The 21044-nt window shown below is 33.0% G+C and overlaps 1 protein-coding gene and 1 non-coding gene across 4 annotated transcripts in view; both read left to right on the plus strand.

Annotated features, from left to right (window-relative positions):
• The first annotated feature begins 3957 nt into the window (after positions 1–3957).
• LOC118199952 (alcohol dehydrogenase class-3 chain L-like) overlaps positions 3958–21044 on the plus strand; it is a 47390-nt gene continuing 30303 nt past the window's right edge. Inside the window, exons 1-5 of one of the 3 annotated variants that reach the window (XM_035371851.2) lie at positions 3963–4096; positions 4808–4930; positions 12111–12144; positions 14669–14770; positions 18866–19007. In XM_035371851.2, the coding sequence (XP_035227742.1) occupies positions 12127–12144; positions 14669–14770; positions 18866–19007 (262 nt within the window). In that variant the 5' untranslated portion in view covers positions 3963–4096; positions 4808–4930; positions 12111–12126. Of the gene's footprint in view, positions 4097–4807; positions 4931–12110; positions 12145–14668; positions 14771–18865; positions 19008–21044 lie in introns of all 3 variants that reach the window. The other 2 variants (XM_035371852.2, XM_035371850.2) reach the window with 2 other exon arrangements.
• Positions 5694–5801, plus strand: LOC146998840 (U6 spliceosomal RNA). The gene has a single exon (XR_015039948.1). It is a non-coding gene; the product is annotated as a U6 spliceosomal RNA (small nuclear RNA).

Here is a 21044-nt window from a genome sequence, read left to right on the forward strand (position 1 = left end):
TTGCTTTTAACTAAGCATATCGATAATAATTTTTTTTTCAAAATCTACTTAATTGCATAATGTATGTTCTATAGAAGGAATAACTACGTCTGAAAGTCCCCCCACCCCATCCAAAGGAAGTTTTTACGTAATTTTTTTATTATTTTAAGTTTACTTAAGCTTTTTTCACGCTGATAGTAACTGACAAACTAAAAATATTCTTAACACAGTTTCCAACTTTAGATGCCATTCTATAAAACTGTATTCTTGAATTAATCTTAAGCAATTTAATGTTCATTTTGTGATTAGAACTATTGAAACAGCGTAATTTTCAAAACTAGATCATTTCTAATGATATTTCAAGAGCACTTATATTATTTGGATATTTCAATGCTAAGTTATTGATTGGCACTCTTTCTGAAATACCTAAATCCATTGGCAATAAATTGATTGTTATCTCTTTTAATAAATTATACCTCTTTTAACTGTGAGATTAGAACAAATGCTATGAAAAAACATTTTCCTAAAAAATTAGCTCTTCTGTCAGTTGTTCATTATCAGTCTGAGTTAGTAAACATTTCCTTAAATTTTGTTGATACATTTTTTTTTACTTATTACGTGCTCCACCCTTAGTCATTACACGTGAAGGGAGGGATGCACCGTAGAGTATTTTTTAAGGGAAACTTGCTCGTATCCACGTTACACATGGCGAAAACCACGATAACGGCCATGCAGCCAGCCCCTTCGCCGGGACCATGGAGGTAGGAAATTACTGGAACTTTAGTGTTTAGTGAACCTTAGTGTATTAATGGAATCATGGAGGTAGGAACTTTCTTACCTCCTTGAAGCAGCCAACCGCTTCGCCGGGACTGGACCCCCCCGACCGAACTACCAGTGTTCAATGGCTCTTACTAATGAGAACTGCATTCACGTTACACATGTTGGAAACAACGGAAATACTACTGACGTGTGTTAAAAGAGTGTGATATCCTAGGTAAAGTTTTTGACTAAAAAACTTTATTTATCTTTTTTGTTCCTTTCAGTATTAAATTCTGCTCAGATAAAATACGTAAAATTTTATACCGATTTGCTTAAAAAAAGATTATTATTTTGAACCCATTGCAATGATTTATCATTTCTCACTTTATATATTAGATGCATTTATATAAATAAATCTATAATAAAGAGCAGAAATTTACGTAAAATTCATGATAATAGTTTTTCTCTGCTGTTAACAAAATTAATTTGTTAATATATGAGGTTTATTTAATTTACATAATAGTTATTAGTCCAAAGGGGCAATTTGCCCTGAAGGACTATTATTTTCATTTTGGCATTTTGTGTTGGTTATCTATAAATGTCAGATTCACTTTTCAAATTGTATAATTTTCAATATTGTATTGTCAACCACCAAATATTATCGCCCTGCATTATATTTAAAGAAATTAAATAATGAAAAATCTGCATTTGGACGTAATTTAAAATCTGAAACGTTTCAGATTTTATTTATTTATTTATTTTTTTGTTTATGTTTGGAATCTTTACTGTCATTTCTCTCTTTCTATTTTCTCGTCAGAATGCGAATGAACTCGTGTGGGGATCAGAGCGTGTTTGGCCGTTTGAAAACCACGTTACAAGGTTTTGGTATCTTGATAAGACTTCCTGTCTTCGGCGTTGCTTCTTGCCGATAGTTTAAATTAACGTTCATGTAGTCCAAGGCAATTTCGGATTAAATTGTTCTGTGTAGATTTTGGATATTAGGTATTTAAATTTAGCTTACATTTGAATTTCTACCTTTGAGCTCTCTCCATAAGTGTTGGCGGATTTGTAAGTAAGAGAAGTGCCTTCTGGTCATCTTCTCGAGTTTAAAATAAAAGGATCTTTTACACCCTTCTCAAATTTTTGTATTTAGTTTTAGACATTGTGATAAGTCATTTTATCTAATAAAAAGTTTAAGTTACATTTTACAGTAGTAAATGACATTAAACGTCATAAATAATTAGTAAACTTTTTGATTTGGTTCGAGTAGCTGATAAAGGAATGTAAACTGACTTGCAGTTACGTTGCATGTGGAAAAAATGCGAAAATATATATTAAGAATATCCATGCTGGACTTTGAACCTCGTATGAACTACCAGTGTTCAGTGGTTTTAACCAAAAGTCTTTGATAGTAATGATTTTCTAACCTTATTTACTTCCGAGCTAAACTTAGTTTTTTTTAGGGGGGTGTTTGCTTTCATTTTAATATAAATATTCATGCAGGGAAAAAATACCTTTTTACTATAGTTATATTTTAAAAACAATGTTAATTTACTAACAGAATTTAATGATTTGGAGACATTGTTTTTAGGGAGGACATTACTTGCTTTCGCAAAAGTCAGAGCTTTTTGTAATTTCCAGTAATCAATTACCCTAAAATCAGCCGGAACATTTTGTGTTAATTCCTGCACAATAAAACTCAAAATTTTAAAACTCCTGTTTTATTTCTGTAAAGCTAAAACATTCATGGAAAAAAAAAAAAGAAAAAAAAAAAAAAAAAAAAAAGCCATGTCTTACCTTGACGCTTTAGATTCCAGTTTTTACTTAATCCGTCTAGCAATAATTGTAGCTATTCCATTAATAACCGTAAATGAATCCAAATGTTAGATTTCCGAAGAAATTTATATATTTAAATATGCTCCATTTAGAAAAATTTCGATAGAATTCAGTATTCCTGAAGAAATTTTACCACAGTTTCTTCCATTGCTGGCAAATTCCACAAATTCCATACTTTAAAACTAAGATCCAAAAATATGATGATTTGTTTATAAAAACCGTCTGAACTTGGAATACAATGAAAAAATGAAAATGGCGGACTTGCTTGACTGATGATAGTTATGGGCATGGTTGCCAGAAGAATGGTTATGTGCATGGTTGCCAGAGTTTGGCAGATTCTGAAAAGCTTCTGTTAAGGTGGTTGCGTTGTGAGTACCGAAAACATATATATATATATAGTATTCTAAAACTGCAGTACTTTTGACAGTAAATTAATGTCATCAATGTTTCTCTTAATTAAGCTACATTATTTTTAATAAAAAAATTCTAAACCCCTTTCTTGAAATTAATGGAAACTTTACAATAAAAATTGTTTATGAAAGAAGCGAGATTGCAAAAGCTAATAAATTAGATCAGTTAATTTGTATTTAAATAATTTTGCTCCTATTACGTTAACCATATGTTGCTAATGTTTTGTAGCCATTTTGGCTCCATTTTATTTGATTACCTGAGACAGTTGTCTTACTTGCCAAACCCTTTTCTAGGCTGTGTGTAATACGACAGCATCTATATATGGATATGAAAATATATCTTTGAAAAACCTTTGCAGCATTAGTTAAAAAACAAAGCATTTCCAGTATTTGCCTTCTTTGCATAATTAAACATTTTTTAGCAGATAATAATTGTATGATGCCAATTCAACCTCAGTAATTTTGAGTACAAGTAATTAATTCAATGTATTCAAATTCTTGCAACATTTTTCAGTTTGAAACAACCACTTTTTTTCCCCATTCCCACGTCATATCGTCTCTCTCCTTCCCTTCATCCTCATTGTCAGTTATGTCTGACAGCAAAATTCCTTTGACGATAGTTTGAATTTTGTTGCTAAGCGCGTACTTTTGAGATCGCGTAGTTCATATTTGGTTTTCAGCAATACCCTCAAAATATTCAATGTGCCGTGTATTGAGCAATGTTGTAACCGGATATTGCTGTACACTTGTTCATTTAAATTCGCATAATCTTAAAGGACAATGGTTTCCAACGTACCTTTTAAATTATAAATTACCATAAGATTTAAAAATCACTCTTTTTAGCGGTATGCTTTTGAGAACTATCAACCTGATATCATCCACTACAGAATGATAAATTATATTTCTACTTTTATCAGTTAAGCTTAGTCAGTATTTACTTTGATGATTGTCGGAAGGTTCTTGATACACTCTTCACGTGCTCTTAAAATCAAGATGTAGATTGCGGGCATCCCTAAAACTTGAAAAGTTGAAGGGTTTTTCTCCCGGAGCAAAACCTTGTATATTTAATTGTGGAGACTTTCTAGTTTGGATCAAGTCTTTTTTGATTTCAAGTAAGGAAACTTCTTTAATACTTAAATCTTTATTAAACTAAATCAGAACATTAAGACAGATAATTTGATTTTTAGTTAATATGTTAGAAGTTTATACGATGCTAATTATAAAATACGATTTTAAGCAATTATTAAAATATTTGATACATTTTGTAAATTCCTGAAAGATAAATGCATATTATATATGCTAAATAATAATTAGCTTTGCAATTGTAACTGAAAAATAGTCTACAAGATTGAAAGTTTAAAAGATTAAATGTATGAATAAATTTAATAGTGAAATAAGACAGTGGTATTTTTTAATAAATATAGAGTGAAAGAAAAACTTCCTAAGTCACTGTGAAGTGAAAAATTGAATAAAATTTAGAACTCAGCTTTAGGAAGTTCAGCAGCGATGCAATTAAACACTTTCTTCTCTATTTTTTATTTAACAATAATCTATAATAATCCAGTTTATCACAGAAGAATTAAGCTAATAAACAAATCCCTTTAAAATTTTATAAAATTTTTAAGTTTTATTAACTCGGAAAAAATAACCAATTAACACCAGAAAAAAAATAACCATTTTAATTGAATTCTCTGTCTCTGAACTTAAAATGATGTGGAACACTTCTTCTCTTTTGCTCTTATATGAAATTTTGTAAATGAATCAATCATTGTCAACCCCTTCTGTGCTCCGCCCTAAGAAATATATGATCAATGTTTTTCTAGGGTGAAGCATAGAAGAGGCTTCTGCAAGTTTATTTGCACGTTCACAGAATTAGAGAATAGCTAAGCCATCTGGTGACTGTGGAGAGGAGCAAGACCGCGTCGACCAATTTAGGCAGTGATGAAGTATTTAACACATTTTTAATTTGAGTACCTCTGTAGATACCATTCGACATTTCAGACCAAGCAACCTAAAAAATCAACTGTAGCCTCAGCGGGATTCGAACCCGGATCTTCCACTTTCTAGCTAGACATGTTAATTACACTACGAAAGCACATATGCGGATGTGAAAATTTTTTGCAATCGTACTACAAATTCATGCTGGGGATAACTTCCATGTAATGATAAGAATTTACACTAATGCTTTTAGATGCCTAAATCCTAATCCATTCTGACAGTTTCAATTAAACAAAGATATACTTAATCTTTGAATCTACTGGCTTAATTAAAATGCATAAAAATTTTCAAATTTAATGAAATAGCAACGATTGAGCTGCTCTGTAAGCAGCAGTAAAATGTCCATCATTTGAAATACTGAATAATGTATATTATCTAGCACGGCAGGCTTTCTTAAGAACCTCATAACTGAGAATGTTTTGCAGTAAGTAGATTATAGCTTCTGGTAAATTAGACAGCTTTGTTGAATGAATGTGAAGTTTATCTTTAGTTTTATAAGCGTTATCGTTAATGTTGTTATAAATGTTGTTATAAGATGACAATGAATACTCTAATTTCTAATATAGTAATGGACATTCGAAAACACACAGTGAATCTTACTCTGCGGATTTGCAAATTTTGACTTTTATTTTTATTTTAATGAAGGTAAAGGTTACATTGTTATTTTACTGATAATGATAAAGCAATCTTCGGTTCCCAGCCTAATAATGGGGATAGTTTCGGCAGTACACATAAACTAAAATTGGAATGATACAGGGAAGATTAACATGGCTCCTGCGCTAGGATGATACGCAAAATCGTAAAGCGTTCCATTATCTTTTTTTTTTTTTTTTTTGTTTGTTTGTTTGTTTGTTTGTTGTCCAGCCAGTATAGTGACTAGTGGCTCTGACTGCCGTAGCGATGGGCGCGGGTTCGAATCCTGGAGAAGGCATGGTTGTAACTGTCCGTCTCTTCATAGAAGGGAAAGGTGGCCACCTAACAGGTGTTTTCATAAAGAAATGGCCATCATTATTCCAGCCCTTGTCGTGGCGCAAGTCCAATGGCTATTAAACAAAGCTCCCGGCCATTTAAAAAAAAAAAAAATTAGAAAGCTCTAAAAGAAAAATAGGGCTGATATCCACATTTGATTTGGAAAAAGCATTTTGGCAAAAGAAATAAAAATTTATATCTTAATAATATAAACTAAAAAAAAAAGAGTTTTAAAATATGTCTTTGATCTTAAAATTTTAGTAGTACGTAAAAGAAGAAGATATATTTCTGTTTATTTTTCTACTCGAGATGAAATGGTACTTAATTTAATTAGACCTAATTAATGGTATTTAATTTAATTAGACACAAAGGCGTTTGGCCTTCTGCGCTTCATTCCTTGATGATTTTGCTTAGATTATCACGGTTATTACATGTGGCTAGTTAGTAATTCTTACACAGTGCAGATAATCCTGTTTGTTAATCTTTAGAGCACTTATTATTAAACGAATTTGCACTTTATTGATCAAAATAGCTGTATCACTGACAATCGAATCTCTTTTCTTAATTCTGTTTCGGCCATATTCACCAAGCTGTAAATTCACTAAAATTTGACAGTACGGTCGAAGAACGTACATGTAAAGAAGGAAAGCTTCCATTGACGTAATGTAAACCAGTTTGACTACGCCGTTAAATTGTGGAGGGACAAATTCTCGTCGCCGATCGCCAAATCGTCGGGTGTACAGGAAATTGAGGATTACGGTACAAAACCAAAGAACCAAGGTTTTTTAATATTAAAGGTTAGGCCAGGAACGGGAAAAGCGTGCCATTGGTTGCTGTTAGTGACGTCACCTGGGTGACAAGACACATGTGTCGCCGCGTCTGCTACACGATTTTGGTAATGGAAAAAATGTAAACTAAAGTAAAATGATCATTTTATATGTGATAGTTATAATAACATACCGGAAATACCGGATATATACTTTCTGATAAGGCATTTTGTTAAAGCAAATGTTTATTTTATGCACAGAATTGGTACGAATGCTGAAAATAATTGTAAACATTACATCCTTTTCTTAAAGGAAATCATTAGAAAATAGAAAACGATATTTAAGTTAATTAAGGGAAATAAATTTTGTAAAACAAGGTATTTTTCAATATTTTTGTGTTGTATTGTCTGCACTAAATAAATCTTGTTGAATAAAACACATGAAGGCGTAATTGCTAAAACCATGGTAATGACATAATCAAAAAGTATTTTCCTATTTATTTTCATTGCTCATGCATATTTTTAATACAAATGAACTTTGGCATTCCATCAGAAATATATGATCGTGATTTTCAGTTTAAATTACATAAGCAAAAAAATATATAAAAAGATTTAAATCAACAAATTCATATTAATTACTCTAAAATTCTACAAATTCCTTAATATCACATCCTTATACTTTTAAATAGAATTATCACATTCCTTTAAAGTCACTTACTTATACTGATTCACTTCAGATTTCAGCAGAAGTGCATATATTTTCAGTATTATCTAATAGCACTCTTATAATCCCTTACACTCCTAAGATTTCTGTATAACATTTATCCTGGCGTGCTTATTTGCTATAGCAAATAATCTTCGATTTTCACACCCTGTTCTTCCCTCCATATATTAAAAATGGAATAATTAAACTACATTTCTTACACATAAATGCACAATAATAATAATAATAATAATAAACTTGCTCTACATCTTAATTTCAATTCAGCCTGTATTCAAATTAAATATTTTTAATTACTAATGTATTTATATCAGGTTGTTTCTTAAAATTCTTTTGTTATACTCAAAACAGTGTTCAATAGTTAATTATTTGTCTTTCTCTTATAATTAAAAACAAATTATATGGAATCAAAATTAAAACATATGCAGCAGTTAAATAACACTGAAGAGAATATCTTACTTAATGTTTCGCTATTTGTATTCCAGCACAATACACAGATTTGTTTTCCTTCAGGGTCAAGCATGTGTCACTTAGTTATATCAATTAAATTACATCAGACATATGCATCAGTTTAATACTGAAGGAAATATATCACTCACTCATTCGATGTTTGCATCATAGTGTGGTCGAAAAATTGTTCTTTCCTCACGTTGAAACATGTATCAGTTTACTTAGTTCGCAATGCTTAACCCAGACATTGCTTCAATACGTAGAATTATGTTTGGGATGTAAAGAAAGATGTGAATCAAGTTGGATAAGCGAATTTATCAACTAATCATTCAGGTACTCAGTATTGGTAAACATGATACTGAGTTTAAATATCTCACTATGATGTAAGTCTCATTCACAAAATGAAGATTACGATAAAAAATGATTTAAAATGAGAAATTTTTCAATTTTAAATGTAAAATAGCTGTAAAATGAAAAATAAATGTAAAATTACATCAAAGATATGTATGGAAACTACATAAATTCATTAAAAAAATAGTCAATTATTTATCTGGTTGTAAAGAGTGTTTTCCTCCAAAAAACGTATTGGCGTGTGTAATTCTGACACAACGCTATAGCATACTTTGCCTCTTTTGGCTAGGTATAATAGAAAATTAACAACACAAATCAAATCAAACTGTTGATGCAACGAATGTAAACAAACGCCAAGAACTAACGACTGTCACCCACATGTGCCATAATTTTCTCCCTGCACTACGCATCGCTCTTGGGCCGCCCCTGACAAAGAAATTACAGGATTCAGTCTTTGACAAAATTTTTCGCGATAATTTGAACTCAGATTTTTGTAGATTTTGTTGCTCAAAATAAATACTCCATTAATTAATCTACTTGCGCGGATTACTGATTTGATTTAGTCGATACAGAGAGGGAAAAATATGGTATCACAAAACTTTGAACTCTTGACAAATGCTACCTTAGACACCGGCACGACAGGTGACAGGTGACGGAAGACGGGGACGCCTGGTGTTTAACAGCGGTAAACAGGCATATGTCCCACGCCTTCCCCTGTGTAGAAGCAGCAACTTTAAATTAATAAAAGTATTTACAGTGCAACAAGAGCAGATGAGTGATTGTGTTACATTGCAGTTCAGGTTACATTAGCATGTCATAAATAGTCAAGTGCAAGACATAAAGAGAAAGGGTCTTAAATTAAAAAAAAAAAAAAAAAAGGCACGACAACTATTTCGCGCATGCGCAAAAAATTATTAATGTTGGATGGACAACCCTGTTGGATGGATAAACTTGGAGCATATTTTCCCCTTTGCGGTCTGACGGAGCTTCTTTTGCTTTGGCAAAGCTTTCGCTCTTAACATACACGTTCCTTGATATCCGTCGCTGATTACACTCATTAATAAAATCAGCCGCTTATTACTTTCAGATTTTCGGGAGCCAAAACAAATATATACACTGACTATCAATAAGTATTTGGACACCTATGCAAATGACGATACCTGCGGTCCTAAGGTACGTCACGGACTCCGCCGGTATATATCGTGTAGGAAACAGCATCGGCTTTAGTCGCATGCAAGATGCCTCGCAGTTCGGAGCTCTCGGAGCAGTTCGAGAAAGGTATAATTATCGGGTATCACAAATTTGGCCGATCCTTAAGGAACATATCTAGCGATCTGAAGTACCCAAAATCGATAGTGGCCTATGTGATTAAGAAGTGGAAGGTGAGCGGTGATTGTCGGAATGTGCCCCGAGTCGGCAGACCAACGAAACTGGGAGATAGAGACCGACGAGTGCTGTCCAGAGAAATTTGGAAGAACCGCACCCAACCGATGGCCCTCATCCGCGAGGAGTTTCAACAGGCATCCGGGAGTATTGTTTCAATGAATACAATCCGTAAGGAAGCACATCTGCTTGGTTTTCATGGTCGTGCTGCTGCCCATAAGCCTTTGATCACAAAGTCCAACCGCGCTGCTCGGTTAATGTGGTGCAAAGCACATCGAAACTGGACCGTATATCAGTGGAAACGGGTTCTTTGGAGTGGGGAATCAAGGTTCACCCTTTACCGTTCGGATGGCAGGGTCTGGGTCTGGCGTCTACCTGGAGAACGTCTCCTGCCAGTACGCATTGTGCCAACAGACAAGTTCGGCGGAGATTGAATTATGGTCTGGGGGTGTTTCTCCTGGTATGGGCTGGGACCCTTGGTCCCCATTCATGGTAAGCTCAACTCCGATGCCTACTGCACTATTTTGGATGACAATGGGCTTCCTTCATAGTGGCAGTTTTACGGGTTGGACCCCTGTTACTTTCAGGACGACAATGCCAGTCGTCATGTTTCGACGTTAACCAAGGCTTGGTATGGTGCCAAGGAATCGAATGGACTGGCCAAGTCATCGAATGGACTGGCCTGCCCAGAGTCCAAACCTGAACCCTATCGAGAACCTCTGGGACGAGTTGCATCGCCGAATTCAGGGGTGCATTACCCGTGTAAAATCGGTGAAGGAAATTCTATGTCTTCTCCAAGCCGAGTGGAAGAAAATACCACTAGCTGTCATACAAAGACTTGTGGAAAGTATGCTCCGGAGGGTCCACGCTGTAATTAGCTCTCGTAAAGGCTCTACTAACTATTGATTTTGAATAAAGTTAGTTTTTCTTTTCTATCACAGGTGTCCAAATACTTATTGGTAGTCAGTATACTAGTCAATAGAAAATCGCCGTTTATGAAACTCATCACTACCGTTTATTAAACTCATTGGCGAAACACTGATTCTTCAGTACCAGAATTTCTGTTTATACCTATCAAAGCTTTTCAAGGTTCATCCATTTAACATCCGTGATTTTACCGTTCAGATAGGTAGTGGTATGATATTAGCTGTGGCAACATTGTAGAGAATGAAACACTTTTATCTCCAGCGCGGGAGACTGTCTATGGGAAATTCTAAAGACGTGCTGTTTTAAAATATTTTTAGCCCAAAGGGTCGTTAGCCTAAATTGTCTAGAAACGTGTATGTGCGTGTAAATGGAAAAATTAAAATCCTTTGAGCGCAATATAAATTCCAAAAGATTTAATATTTTTTAATTCTGTTTTTCCTATTAAATATATGATAAATTATTTTTCGACTTTTAATGCATTAATTATCATATCCACTCTAAATAAAAGCCTTTTATTGGTTGTATTTATGTCATAAATTAAATGCCGAATATTTTTCTTCTCATTTTTACATTAATTTTTGCATTCTGTTGGATTGAATGCGAAACAGTGCTCTTGATTTATACAATCAAAGATTGGGAAACCTGTAATTAATGACGCGCGCTTTCCTTTCCCCTTTTGCGCTTTCCATAGAAGAGATCCTCGCCGAATGATTCGTATTAGTAATTTTTTACTCCTTCGATAATAAATAAACTTAACGTTTTTAATTTTAAGTAGGGCCATCCTCGCCTAATGGGGAATTAAATGTTACTTTTTTGGGTAAGTAAACTGTCGAAAGGAAGCAAGTTTTCAGTCAGTGATTTATCTCCCTTTCAATTAAAAGTAATTAGATATACATGACATTTCATTGAAGTTAAAATACTGTATTTATATGGTTCATATGGATTAAAGCTAGAACTTTCTAGTGCTCTAGGGAAAAAAAAAAAAAAAAAAAAAAAAACTATTAACTTCAGAAATTCTTGATACTGCGCTAGGCTCACTAGCGGTGGTAGTTCGGTCCGTGTTTCAAATCCCGGCGAACGGTCTATCTGCATGGGCGCTTTCGTGGTTTTCTTCATGTGTAACATATATACGAGCCAGTTTACTTTAGAAAGTCCCCCACGAAGGCATCGCCTCCACCTAGGCGAGATAGCCCTCGCGTGCTTTGCCGTAATCAAATAAAACCAACCAAACCAACCTTGACACTGCGCTTTGAATTTCTTTTAAATTACATATCAAATTTTAAATATTTCTTATCATGTTCTAAAATTAAAAAAAATTACCATTATTCTAAAATTAAAAAAATAATACTCTAAAACTTTTTTTAATGTAGCAATAAGTGGAATGTAATTGATTGATTCTTCTGATTATAGATCGAGTTCTCTAAATTTATAATGTTCTCAATAATGTGCTTTGAATTATCTTCAAACATTTTGAGTAAAAGAGTTATTTCATGTTTATAATTAATTTTTAATATAATTATTTATAAGTATAAAAGATAACGTTTCTATTCTATATTTTTAGCAACTGAGAAAGCACGATGGCAACAGCTGGCAAGGTAATTATTATTATTATTATTATTATACTATTTATGTTATCGCGCCATCAAACTTCAACATCATTAAAATTAGTAATAACTAACATTACTTTTAGACCTCTCTTTAATATGAAACAGCATATCTTTAACTAAGTATTGAAAAGCGATAGTAATTTCACAGAACTTAATTCTGCCTGGATTTAAAAGGAAAAAAGCGCTATTGGAAAGATATTTATAAAAATCTGTAAAATAATGTGCAATAAAAAAAATACTGTTGCGTGCGTACGGATTCGTAATAGATTGAATGCACAAGACCCTTAAAAGGTTAATAAAATTTATTCTTATCAAAAGAAATATAACAGAAAGTTGGATTTTCCCTCAGAGATATAGGTACAGTATCACTGTATCAAGCAATTTAATCAGTAGTTATACTTTAAACTACTAAAATGTTAAATAGAACGCAGTCCACAGTGCAGAGAAAGCTAATCCGATAAACAACTGAACTGAGATGTCTCTCTCCTGCTTTTTAAAGCTTTTTAATCGATCGCGAGAGAGTTCTGGTAATTTCCGTTTTCTCGAGATTTCTGGAAAGCAAAAGAGTAGAATTACGGTTACAGCGTACACAGTAGTCAATTATATTTATTCAATTTAAATATAAATTACGAGATATCTCTTTATTAAATATTAAATGTACGTTATCCTGCATTTTTACTTTTCCGGCGTAGCTTTCTTTTAATATTTATCACGCGCTGTTTTGTACGGCGAAATAAAATAATTATAATTATAATTCTACTAACATTAGCTATCTAAATACAAAATTCGTAACAATACATTACTAAAAATATAACAGTTCCTCGAGAAATCTTTTATGTTTTTCAATTAAATAAATTTTCTTACGTTTATTAGTAAAATTTCATGAAAATCCCAGTAAAATGCAAATTAAAATTAATAGAATTAACAGCCTCTTCCCCCAAAAGCAGATATTGCATTGCAACCTGTTGCCGCTGTTGTGTTAGGCCCATCTGTGGTTGATTGGTTAAGAATCTCTGAAAACTGGTAGTTCGATCCAGCTTTTAAGTCTCGGCAAACAGGATCGTTGCATGAGTGTTGTCATAGTTGTCTCCGCGTGTAACATTAATACGAGCTAGTCTTTTTTTCTCCCTGGGCAGAACGGTATGCTATGCAGTATTCAGATGGCCTAACCTAAAAACAAATCATCAAAAATCATCATGATCAAATCACGTGACACGTGACATCAAAAATCTAATAAAAGATGGTTTAGGAGGGCTTGTACTTTAAATGTTAGACAGATTTTATTGTAAAACTGAGTGTTAAGAAATAAAGTATCTAAAATATTGTAAAAATTTTCACCCTCCTCAATGTTTGATAAGATTGCTTATAAAAGAGCTGCTACTTCGCTCCCTCCCTCCCTAATTAGAGTCTGCATAGGCAAAGTTTATTCAGTTTCTTTTTACGTATATTTTAACTTATAAACATTAGCTTTAATTATTTCCTCTCTGAAATGAAATATATTTCTGTGATTGTCCCATCAAAATATTAACAAAAACCAGAGGTAACCCCAAATGTCTTTTTACAACAGTAAAATGCTAAGCAATAACATATTAATTTTTGCACGGAAGAAATTATTTTTGGAATTAGTTTTTGCTGATAATTCTTAAAATAAATGAGTTTTCACTGAGAACATTAAAAAAAGAATTGCAAATTACAATAAACTCTATGTTAACTGGGATAATACTAGAGATGACGTTTGCAGTTAACCCAACGTCACGGTTAGTCGATAGCAGTTGAAAGCACGAAAGAGGAACAACCCATATTATAACTGAAAGAAAAATGCTATCTGTTTTTAAGCAGTTTATTTTGAAGAACAATTTCATATGTTTATTTGACTTAAAATAAATATTCGAAACAAAAACACATTACAAAGCAGAAAGAACAATGCTTTTGTTTATATTGCTCTTGCATTTCGATAGCAGTCAACGGGAAACAGTGGATTAAAATTACTTTATTCCTATGATTTATCAATTTTTTAAGAAGTGAATTAACAATATTTACATATTCTACATCATGTGTTATATGTTCATGTTTCATAATTCAAATTATTTAGTCAAAATTTAAGTTAAAAGACAGTTACCTGGCACCGCTATTCCATGATTACTAATTTAATTATTTAAAGCAAAGACTACTCACTAGCTCTTAACGATAACGCTAAAAAACACGCAGTACAGAACAGTTTCATCATGGCAATTTCACACTATCAACTCTCTGTCTTTCTCTTAAACTTCAGATTCTCTCTTTATTTAAACTCACTTCGTTAATTATTCCGATGGGCTAGACGAAACCGTAAAAATGTAGGTAGGATTTAATATAGGAAATATCGGGTTAGCTAAAATAAACTTTACAAGCAAAGCGAGTCAAATTTTATACTTGTTCATTTAATTGAAAAAGGCGCATCAAATGCAAAGGGTAACATGAAAATTCAACATTTTATTTCATTCAAACACCTAATTAATTAATTTCATTTTAGCCTATTAAATGCCGTGCTGCTATAGCTTGGGGAGTAAATAAGCCATACACCATAGAAACTGTTGAAGTGGCGGTTCCAAAAAAAGGCGAAGTAAGAGTGAAGGTATGTTTTGTAATCTCATATTTACTTTATTTTTTCTCTTTTCCTCTCGAGAATATATTAAATTATTTTTTAGTGTGTTTATCTGTAAACTATACTTAAATCTTAAGCTGTGCATTGGAATAAAATGTTCTTAAGAATACAAAGGAAAAGGAAGTAAACTTCAAATTAGGGTTCTCGAATGAAAATTTTCATTTTTAGGTATAAAAATAGTAATTAATTTCAGGTCTGTTAGAAAAGAGTCATTTAGGTCTTTTATCGTGGCGTTGTATTTAATTCCTTTCAGTTCTTGGCTTATATTCGCCCATTCTAATGAAAGTTAGTGAAAATCTAATGAAAATAGTATCAAATAAAAACTTAAAGTGGAAGCTGAAACCAAAATACTTTGAATCTGTAATTGACAGAACTACAAATGAAGATACTTTCTGATCCAGGGTCTGCTGCAAGCGGAAAGCCCAGACTGAAATTAACTTACAATTCAAGCTAACGCAAAATATCTGCTGCATTTAAAAAAATCAGGATCTTTAAAATTAAGGGGGGAAAATTAGTTTGCCGAATTTAGTTAGGAGATTTTGATTACTGTACTAGTCTAAAGCTCATTCCCTTCTGCCCCTTTTTTTTGGGGGGGGGGTTCTAATTTTAAATTGTACGTTCGAGTATTTCCTCTTCCGAATTCTTGTTTCATCGTCCACTTTTAATCAAAGGCTATTCACTTAAATCATTCACAGAATTCAAAATCTCTTTGCCAGTAGACATTTAATCTAATTTATCACAAAGTTAGCTTTGATTTTGAAAGAGAAACAAACCACTGTAAAATATAAAATATGGCAGAAAAGCAGTCTTAGGATGGTGTGAAATTTAAATAAAAATCTACTTATTTCGAGTGTTATTATACGTAAAACATTTTCCTTCAGGATATTGTTTTTTTCGGGAGGGGGGTTAAAAGTTTTCTGCTCCTGTAAAAGATGGATCTATGTCTGATTGCCTTCGAAATCGATACAGTTTTATTCACAATCTACGTAAATTTAAGGTTGCTTTTTGTCTAATTGTAAAAGTTATTCGTGATCGAACTAAATTATCCTTCAAATTTAAACAGCAATCTAGGGAAAATAGTCGTAAGTTAATTTTCTAATCACATTTTATTATTCTCAAATCTTGTTCTTATATTTAATTACTCAAATAATTTGCATTTTATAATGTGAGGTTAACAATGAATGATAAATGCAAAGAGAGGAGGAAATGCAAACAGAACTGGATAAATAAGCAGAAATTTTACACTTTCGCTTGTAATTTGATCTCTCAGTCATACTTCATAGTCACAGTTCTTTTGCTAAAAGTTTTCAGAAAGCGAGTAACTAGCAGAAACGAATTGCTCTTCCATCTTGAACAAGGTCAGACTTTTAAATCCTAATAATACCACCTATTGTTTACAAGTCGCTTCTTTTTGTTTTGGATTTTCTTCCTTCCCCCCCCTCTTCTTTTCTCGTTAGAGGTGCTCATGTTCATAGTATAAGACAAAAGTAAAACTCTAGAAAAGTTCTTCTATATGATAATGACTTCCATACATAAATAATTCCCCATCTTTCTTGTATGTAATTCCATATCCCAAGTAGTTTTTCATGGTTTTTCTTTATTTGTATAGGATATGCGTACCTTATATATGATGCGCATAGCAGCTTTTCATCTGCACGTGTCTTGAGTTCTATGTCCCTGAGCGAAACCTGAATCTATAAAGAAATCAGTTGATATCAACGTTACGAAAATGTGCATTTGATCAGTAAACGGCATTGAAAACCTGCTATTTTGTAGCAAAGCGCACCTTATCTGAAGATATACTCGTATATTTAAATTTACACTTGTTTCTCCCTTACCTAAACCACTGAAAAGAACTTTTAAACTTCTATTTAACAAAGGCATGGTTACAATCGTAGTCTGTCACTACGGTGACAACCGACTTTGACACTATGGTCACAAATGTAGTCTGGCACTACGGTGAAAACCGAGTTTGATGCTATGGTCTCAAGGGACCTGCCTTAGTCGGGATCTAAATCCTAACAATTTATTCACCATCAGGTTCACGAAAACAGTATGGTTATAGATGTAACAGACGGATATGCGAAAACAATGCTAGGAATTTCCTTGAAGTGTAACTTTAAAAATTCTCAAATATGCGAAAATAATAATTGGTTGTTGAATAAAACATGATTGGCATACCAAAAAAAAATTACATCTACCATATTTACATAACCATGTACGTACTAATTTTCAGAGTACTGAATATGTATTTGATGCTCATAAGAATAATATCCCAATTCAACACTTATTGATTCAAAAATATTTTCTATTTTAGCCTCTTAAATAATACCATAAATTTCTTGAAAGAAACATATCATTAGAATTCAATTGCTATCTGCAAATTATTCCATTAACTAAATTGTTGGCAAGAAAACTGAAAATTTTTACTACATATGATGATTTGAATCATTATATTGACCTAAATGATGAATCATGTATTTTAAACCATGTATGAATCCAAAAGATAGGCTCATAGATAAAACAAGCTGATTTTTCAAAAAATATTTTCCTTAGGAAAGATCACATGTAAGATAACTTTCTCATTAACTATTGACAAAAGTGACCATTATTAGTGCTTTCGCACTAAATCGATTGATAAGTTTTTAGAATTCTACTACATTTACCGTCAGATGTCGTAATTTTTATCCTTCCGAGGAAGAAGAATGAAAATAACACTAGAGCAGTGTTTCTTAACATTTCTAGCTAGTCGCACCCCATTGAATCTGAAAATATATCTCCCGCACCCCACTGAAAAATGTGTTTTAATTTTTTTAGTCTAGAAAAATACATTTTTTGCGAAACTTATTGTTTATTGAAAAACATTGTACGTTTTATATAAATACAAAACAATATTATTTTTATTAATGACTAGTCTGTTGTTGTTCATTCATTATTATACTGGCGAAGCGAAGTTCCTTTTCTGAAGGACATGCGCGTAAGTCATCACTTGCATTTAAGCGATTTCTCGTTTTAGTTTTTATATGCAAAAGCGATGAAAATCCCATTTCGCACAAGTAGGGTGGTAGCAAAGGGTAAGAGTAACTGCAGTGCTCCGTTCGCCAAATCTGGATAATAAGTGTGAATACCAGAATTGTTGCAATTATAATTGTTCGAATTCCATTTGAATATGTCCAGTTGCTCGCATTTCAATAAGTTGATCTTTTTTCAGATCACTATCATCCATCAAATTTAAGTCAAATAGAAATGGATCCAGTATCCATCTTTGAGTTTTGGTAATATTTCCGGTAGAAAAATATCCATTGAATGATTCGCTCAATCGTCTTAAATGTATTACAATATCGGGTATAATTGTATTCTTTTCATTTTTCGCAGTAACAGAATCAAGCAAGGCAAAGTTTGCAAAATTCCCCTTTTCTACTACACGTATCCAAATTTCTAATTTTGCGATAAATGAAGATAAGTTTTCACTAGATATTATTATATTTATGCAAAATCCTTGCATGATAGATGCAAGCACCCCACAGACTGGTTTACCAAAGCCCTTCGAGGTAACGGAGGAGAGGCTAAGCCTAATCTCATGATGATTTTAAAGTCCTTTGGATGCCAAATTACATTCGTCTAAACCGTGAAGATGCAATAGCGTGGAGAACTACTGTTCAGCTGAAGATAGTAAGGAACAACAAGTAGTTAACGGTTGGTAGGGCATTACTCAAAAGAAAGTTGTGGCGCTACATCAGAGCAGGCGAGTCGTGTGAGTTCAGCATCCAAAATGGTCAGCTTCAAAAGGTTCAACGCCCAAATGGCTCTGAGTCCAGCACTGTCTCACACGTGAGTATCAGAGACGAATCAGGAACTTTCATGAGATGCTGTGGGGAATCAGGGAACATTATATTCGAACTGTTTGGATGTCCGCGGGAGACATATCTAGGATATTTTTAAAGGATGCTGTATCGTCAATGCACTGCTGTTCAATGTAAATAAATATTTAAATTTTTTACATAGATAAAAAGTTTTCTTAAATAATAATATAATGATTTTGCTGAAGCCAGAATTCTTTTTCAGATGGGATCGACTGGTATATGCCATTCGGACTTACATAATTTAGAAGGAATCGATGAGAAATACCCTTTTCCGAGTGTCTTCGGTCATGAGGGCGCTGGTGTAATCGAAAGTGTAGGAGAAGGTGTCACGGACCTTCAGCCAGGTGACTGACTATTTCATTTGCTCTAAATCTTTAAATATTTGATATTAAGAGTTTTATGTTATGAACAAGAAGTTTCTGTTTTGCTTACTTATGGGTGAAGTGAAATCTGTTGGTTTTAAGAATCTATTCGCATCAGATATTGGTTCAATTATTATTCAGATACTGTTAGATATTGTTACTCATTTCATCTTTGTGCAGCTTAATTACGTAGGAGATACAGAAACAAAAATGCCCGTAGTAGATACCCATTGCTTGCTCAGTTAACGGAGCATTCCTTTAGCATCCTTTAGCCCTTTATTCTGAATCAGTTTTCTAACTTTTAGACTGTCTTCCGTCTCATCTTGTAATTCATCTCCACTTTTATCCCCGTTCTCTTTCATTAATGCAACTATTTCACCATCTCTTAAAAGTTTACAGTTTTATCTTACCCCATCCATCAGTCGACATCACCATCAACAACTTACTCTCAGTCTAGAATTTTCATCAATAAGTTCCCTATCAATAAGTAATTTCAGTATATTCTCTGCTTCCTTGAAAATAATTTCCTAAACATTCCTGGAACTTTCTCTCTGAAAGAATGAAACTGATATATTCAGCTTCATTCGTTTAGATATCCACCTCACTACGTCCAGCGTGTCTATTTTCTTTAGTTTATCGATAAGGATAAACCCTTTCATCGTGGCTACAAGACATGAACGAAATCTTCGTGTGTTCCAAAATGCTGTTCTTCAGTGCTTCCAAAATGCTCTGGTCCATTTGTTGACATACCGAAATCACGTTAAGAGTAAGAAATATGTAATAGTAACTGTTCCGCATCAGGAAGGAATTAGACATTATCGAGGATGAGAAGACTTTTCTTGGCAGATTATTCAGTTTTAGAAACTTTCCTAAAGAAGAAGCAAACTGCTGATAAAATCATTGGTTCAAAATGGCTCCACACATTCATGTATTTACTGATTCCTGTAGTAGACAGAAAAAAATCATAGTATGTGTCAACTCCGTTAGTGCACCTTTTTACATTTTTAAGTGCTAGGAACTTTTCCATTTGCTTATAAATGCTATTTTGAATTTATGGTTGCATGTCACATTGCTGCATGCCAAAATTGTAACTCTGTTGTTACTATTTTATAGCCTGGGACCGATATTTCTTCCTTGAATACAAACAACATATAAAATTTTATACCAAATTCATCATATTTGTAAATCTGATCCCCAGATAAATCCTTTTTTACAGTTAGTCTGTGGAAAAATTTCGTGAATTTATTCATTTTTTTTCCCAGTCAGCAGATAGTTTTTCGCTACAGCGTTTAACTGTCTGCCCTATAATGTGGCGCTTCATCTACTTGTCGAATCAGCTAACATTAGCAAAAAATCCAGGCTTTTCTTGAAGTTCCTTATAGGATTTTAAGGTTTCTTCTTGCAGAATGAACCATGAAATGTCTGTTCCTTTATGCTCTTTTTTGCCTATACCCCAAATACTTTCGCCACTTTTCCAATTTTCCTTTTCTTTAAACTATTAGGATATGCTGCTTTGGGGCACCGACAGTAGATTTCGGTCCTCTTATTTTCCACCCTGTTAAAGTAGTTCATCCAACATCTAAATCCCTGGGAAATTTTATTAAATGTTTAAGTCCAGTCTCTTTAAAGCATCCAGTTTCATTTCCTTTTCGTATTACTTTGTTTTCTTTTCTTCACGCCCCATATTTCTCCTTGTATGGACAATATAGCACAGCGCTTATAAACTTGGTTGTAAACTGAGAAATTGTACTCAGTATGTACTGAAAGTTTAACTTTCAATAAGCTACAGCCACAAACTCTCAGTTAAATTTGAAGTCTATCTATTAATATACCTCCACGTTATCTAAGAGATAATGTTTTCGTTGACCAACAGAAATTATTTACCAATTAAAAAAGAAAAAAAATTGATTGTGAAGTTATATGGAATGTTCAGCTATCGGAAGTCGAATTAATAAGGTTAACTGTGTTGGTAATTAAAATTTATTAAATAAAAGAGCACACTCAAATGATGATTAAGCA

The sequence above is a fragment of the Stegodyphus dumicola genome, chromosome 2 (assembly GCF_044657685.1).
Source record: "Stegodyphus dumicola isolate Sdum_Otavi_A_Nest chromosome 2, ASM4465768v1".
NCBI classification, from domain to species: Eukaryota; Metazoa; Arthropoda; class Arachnida; order Araneae; family Eresidae; genus Stegodyphus; species Stegodyphus dumicola.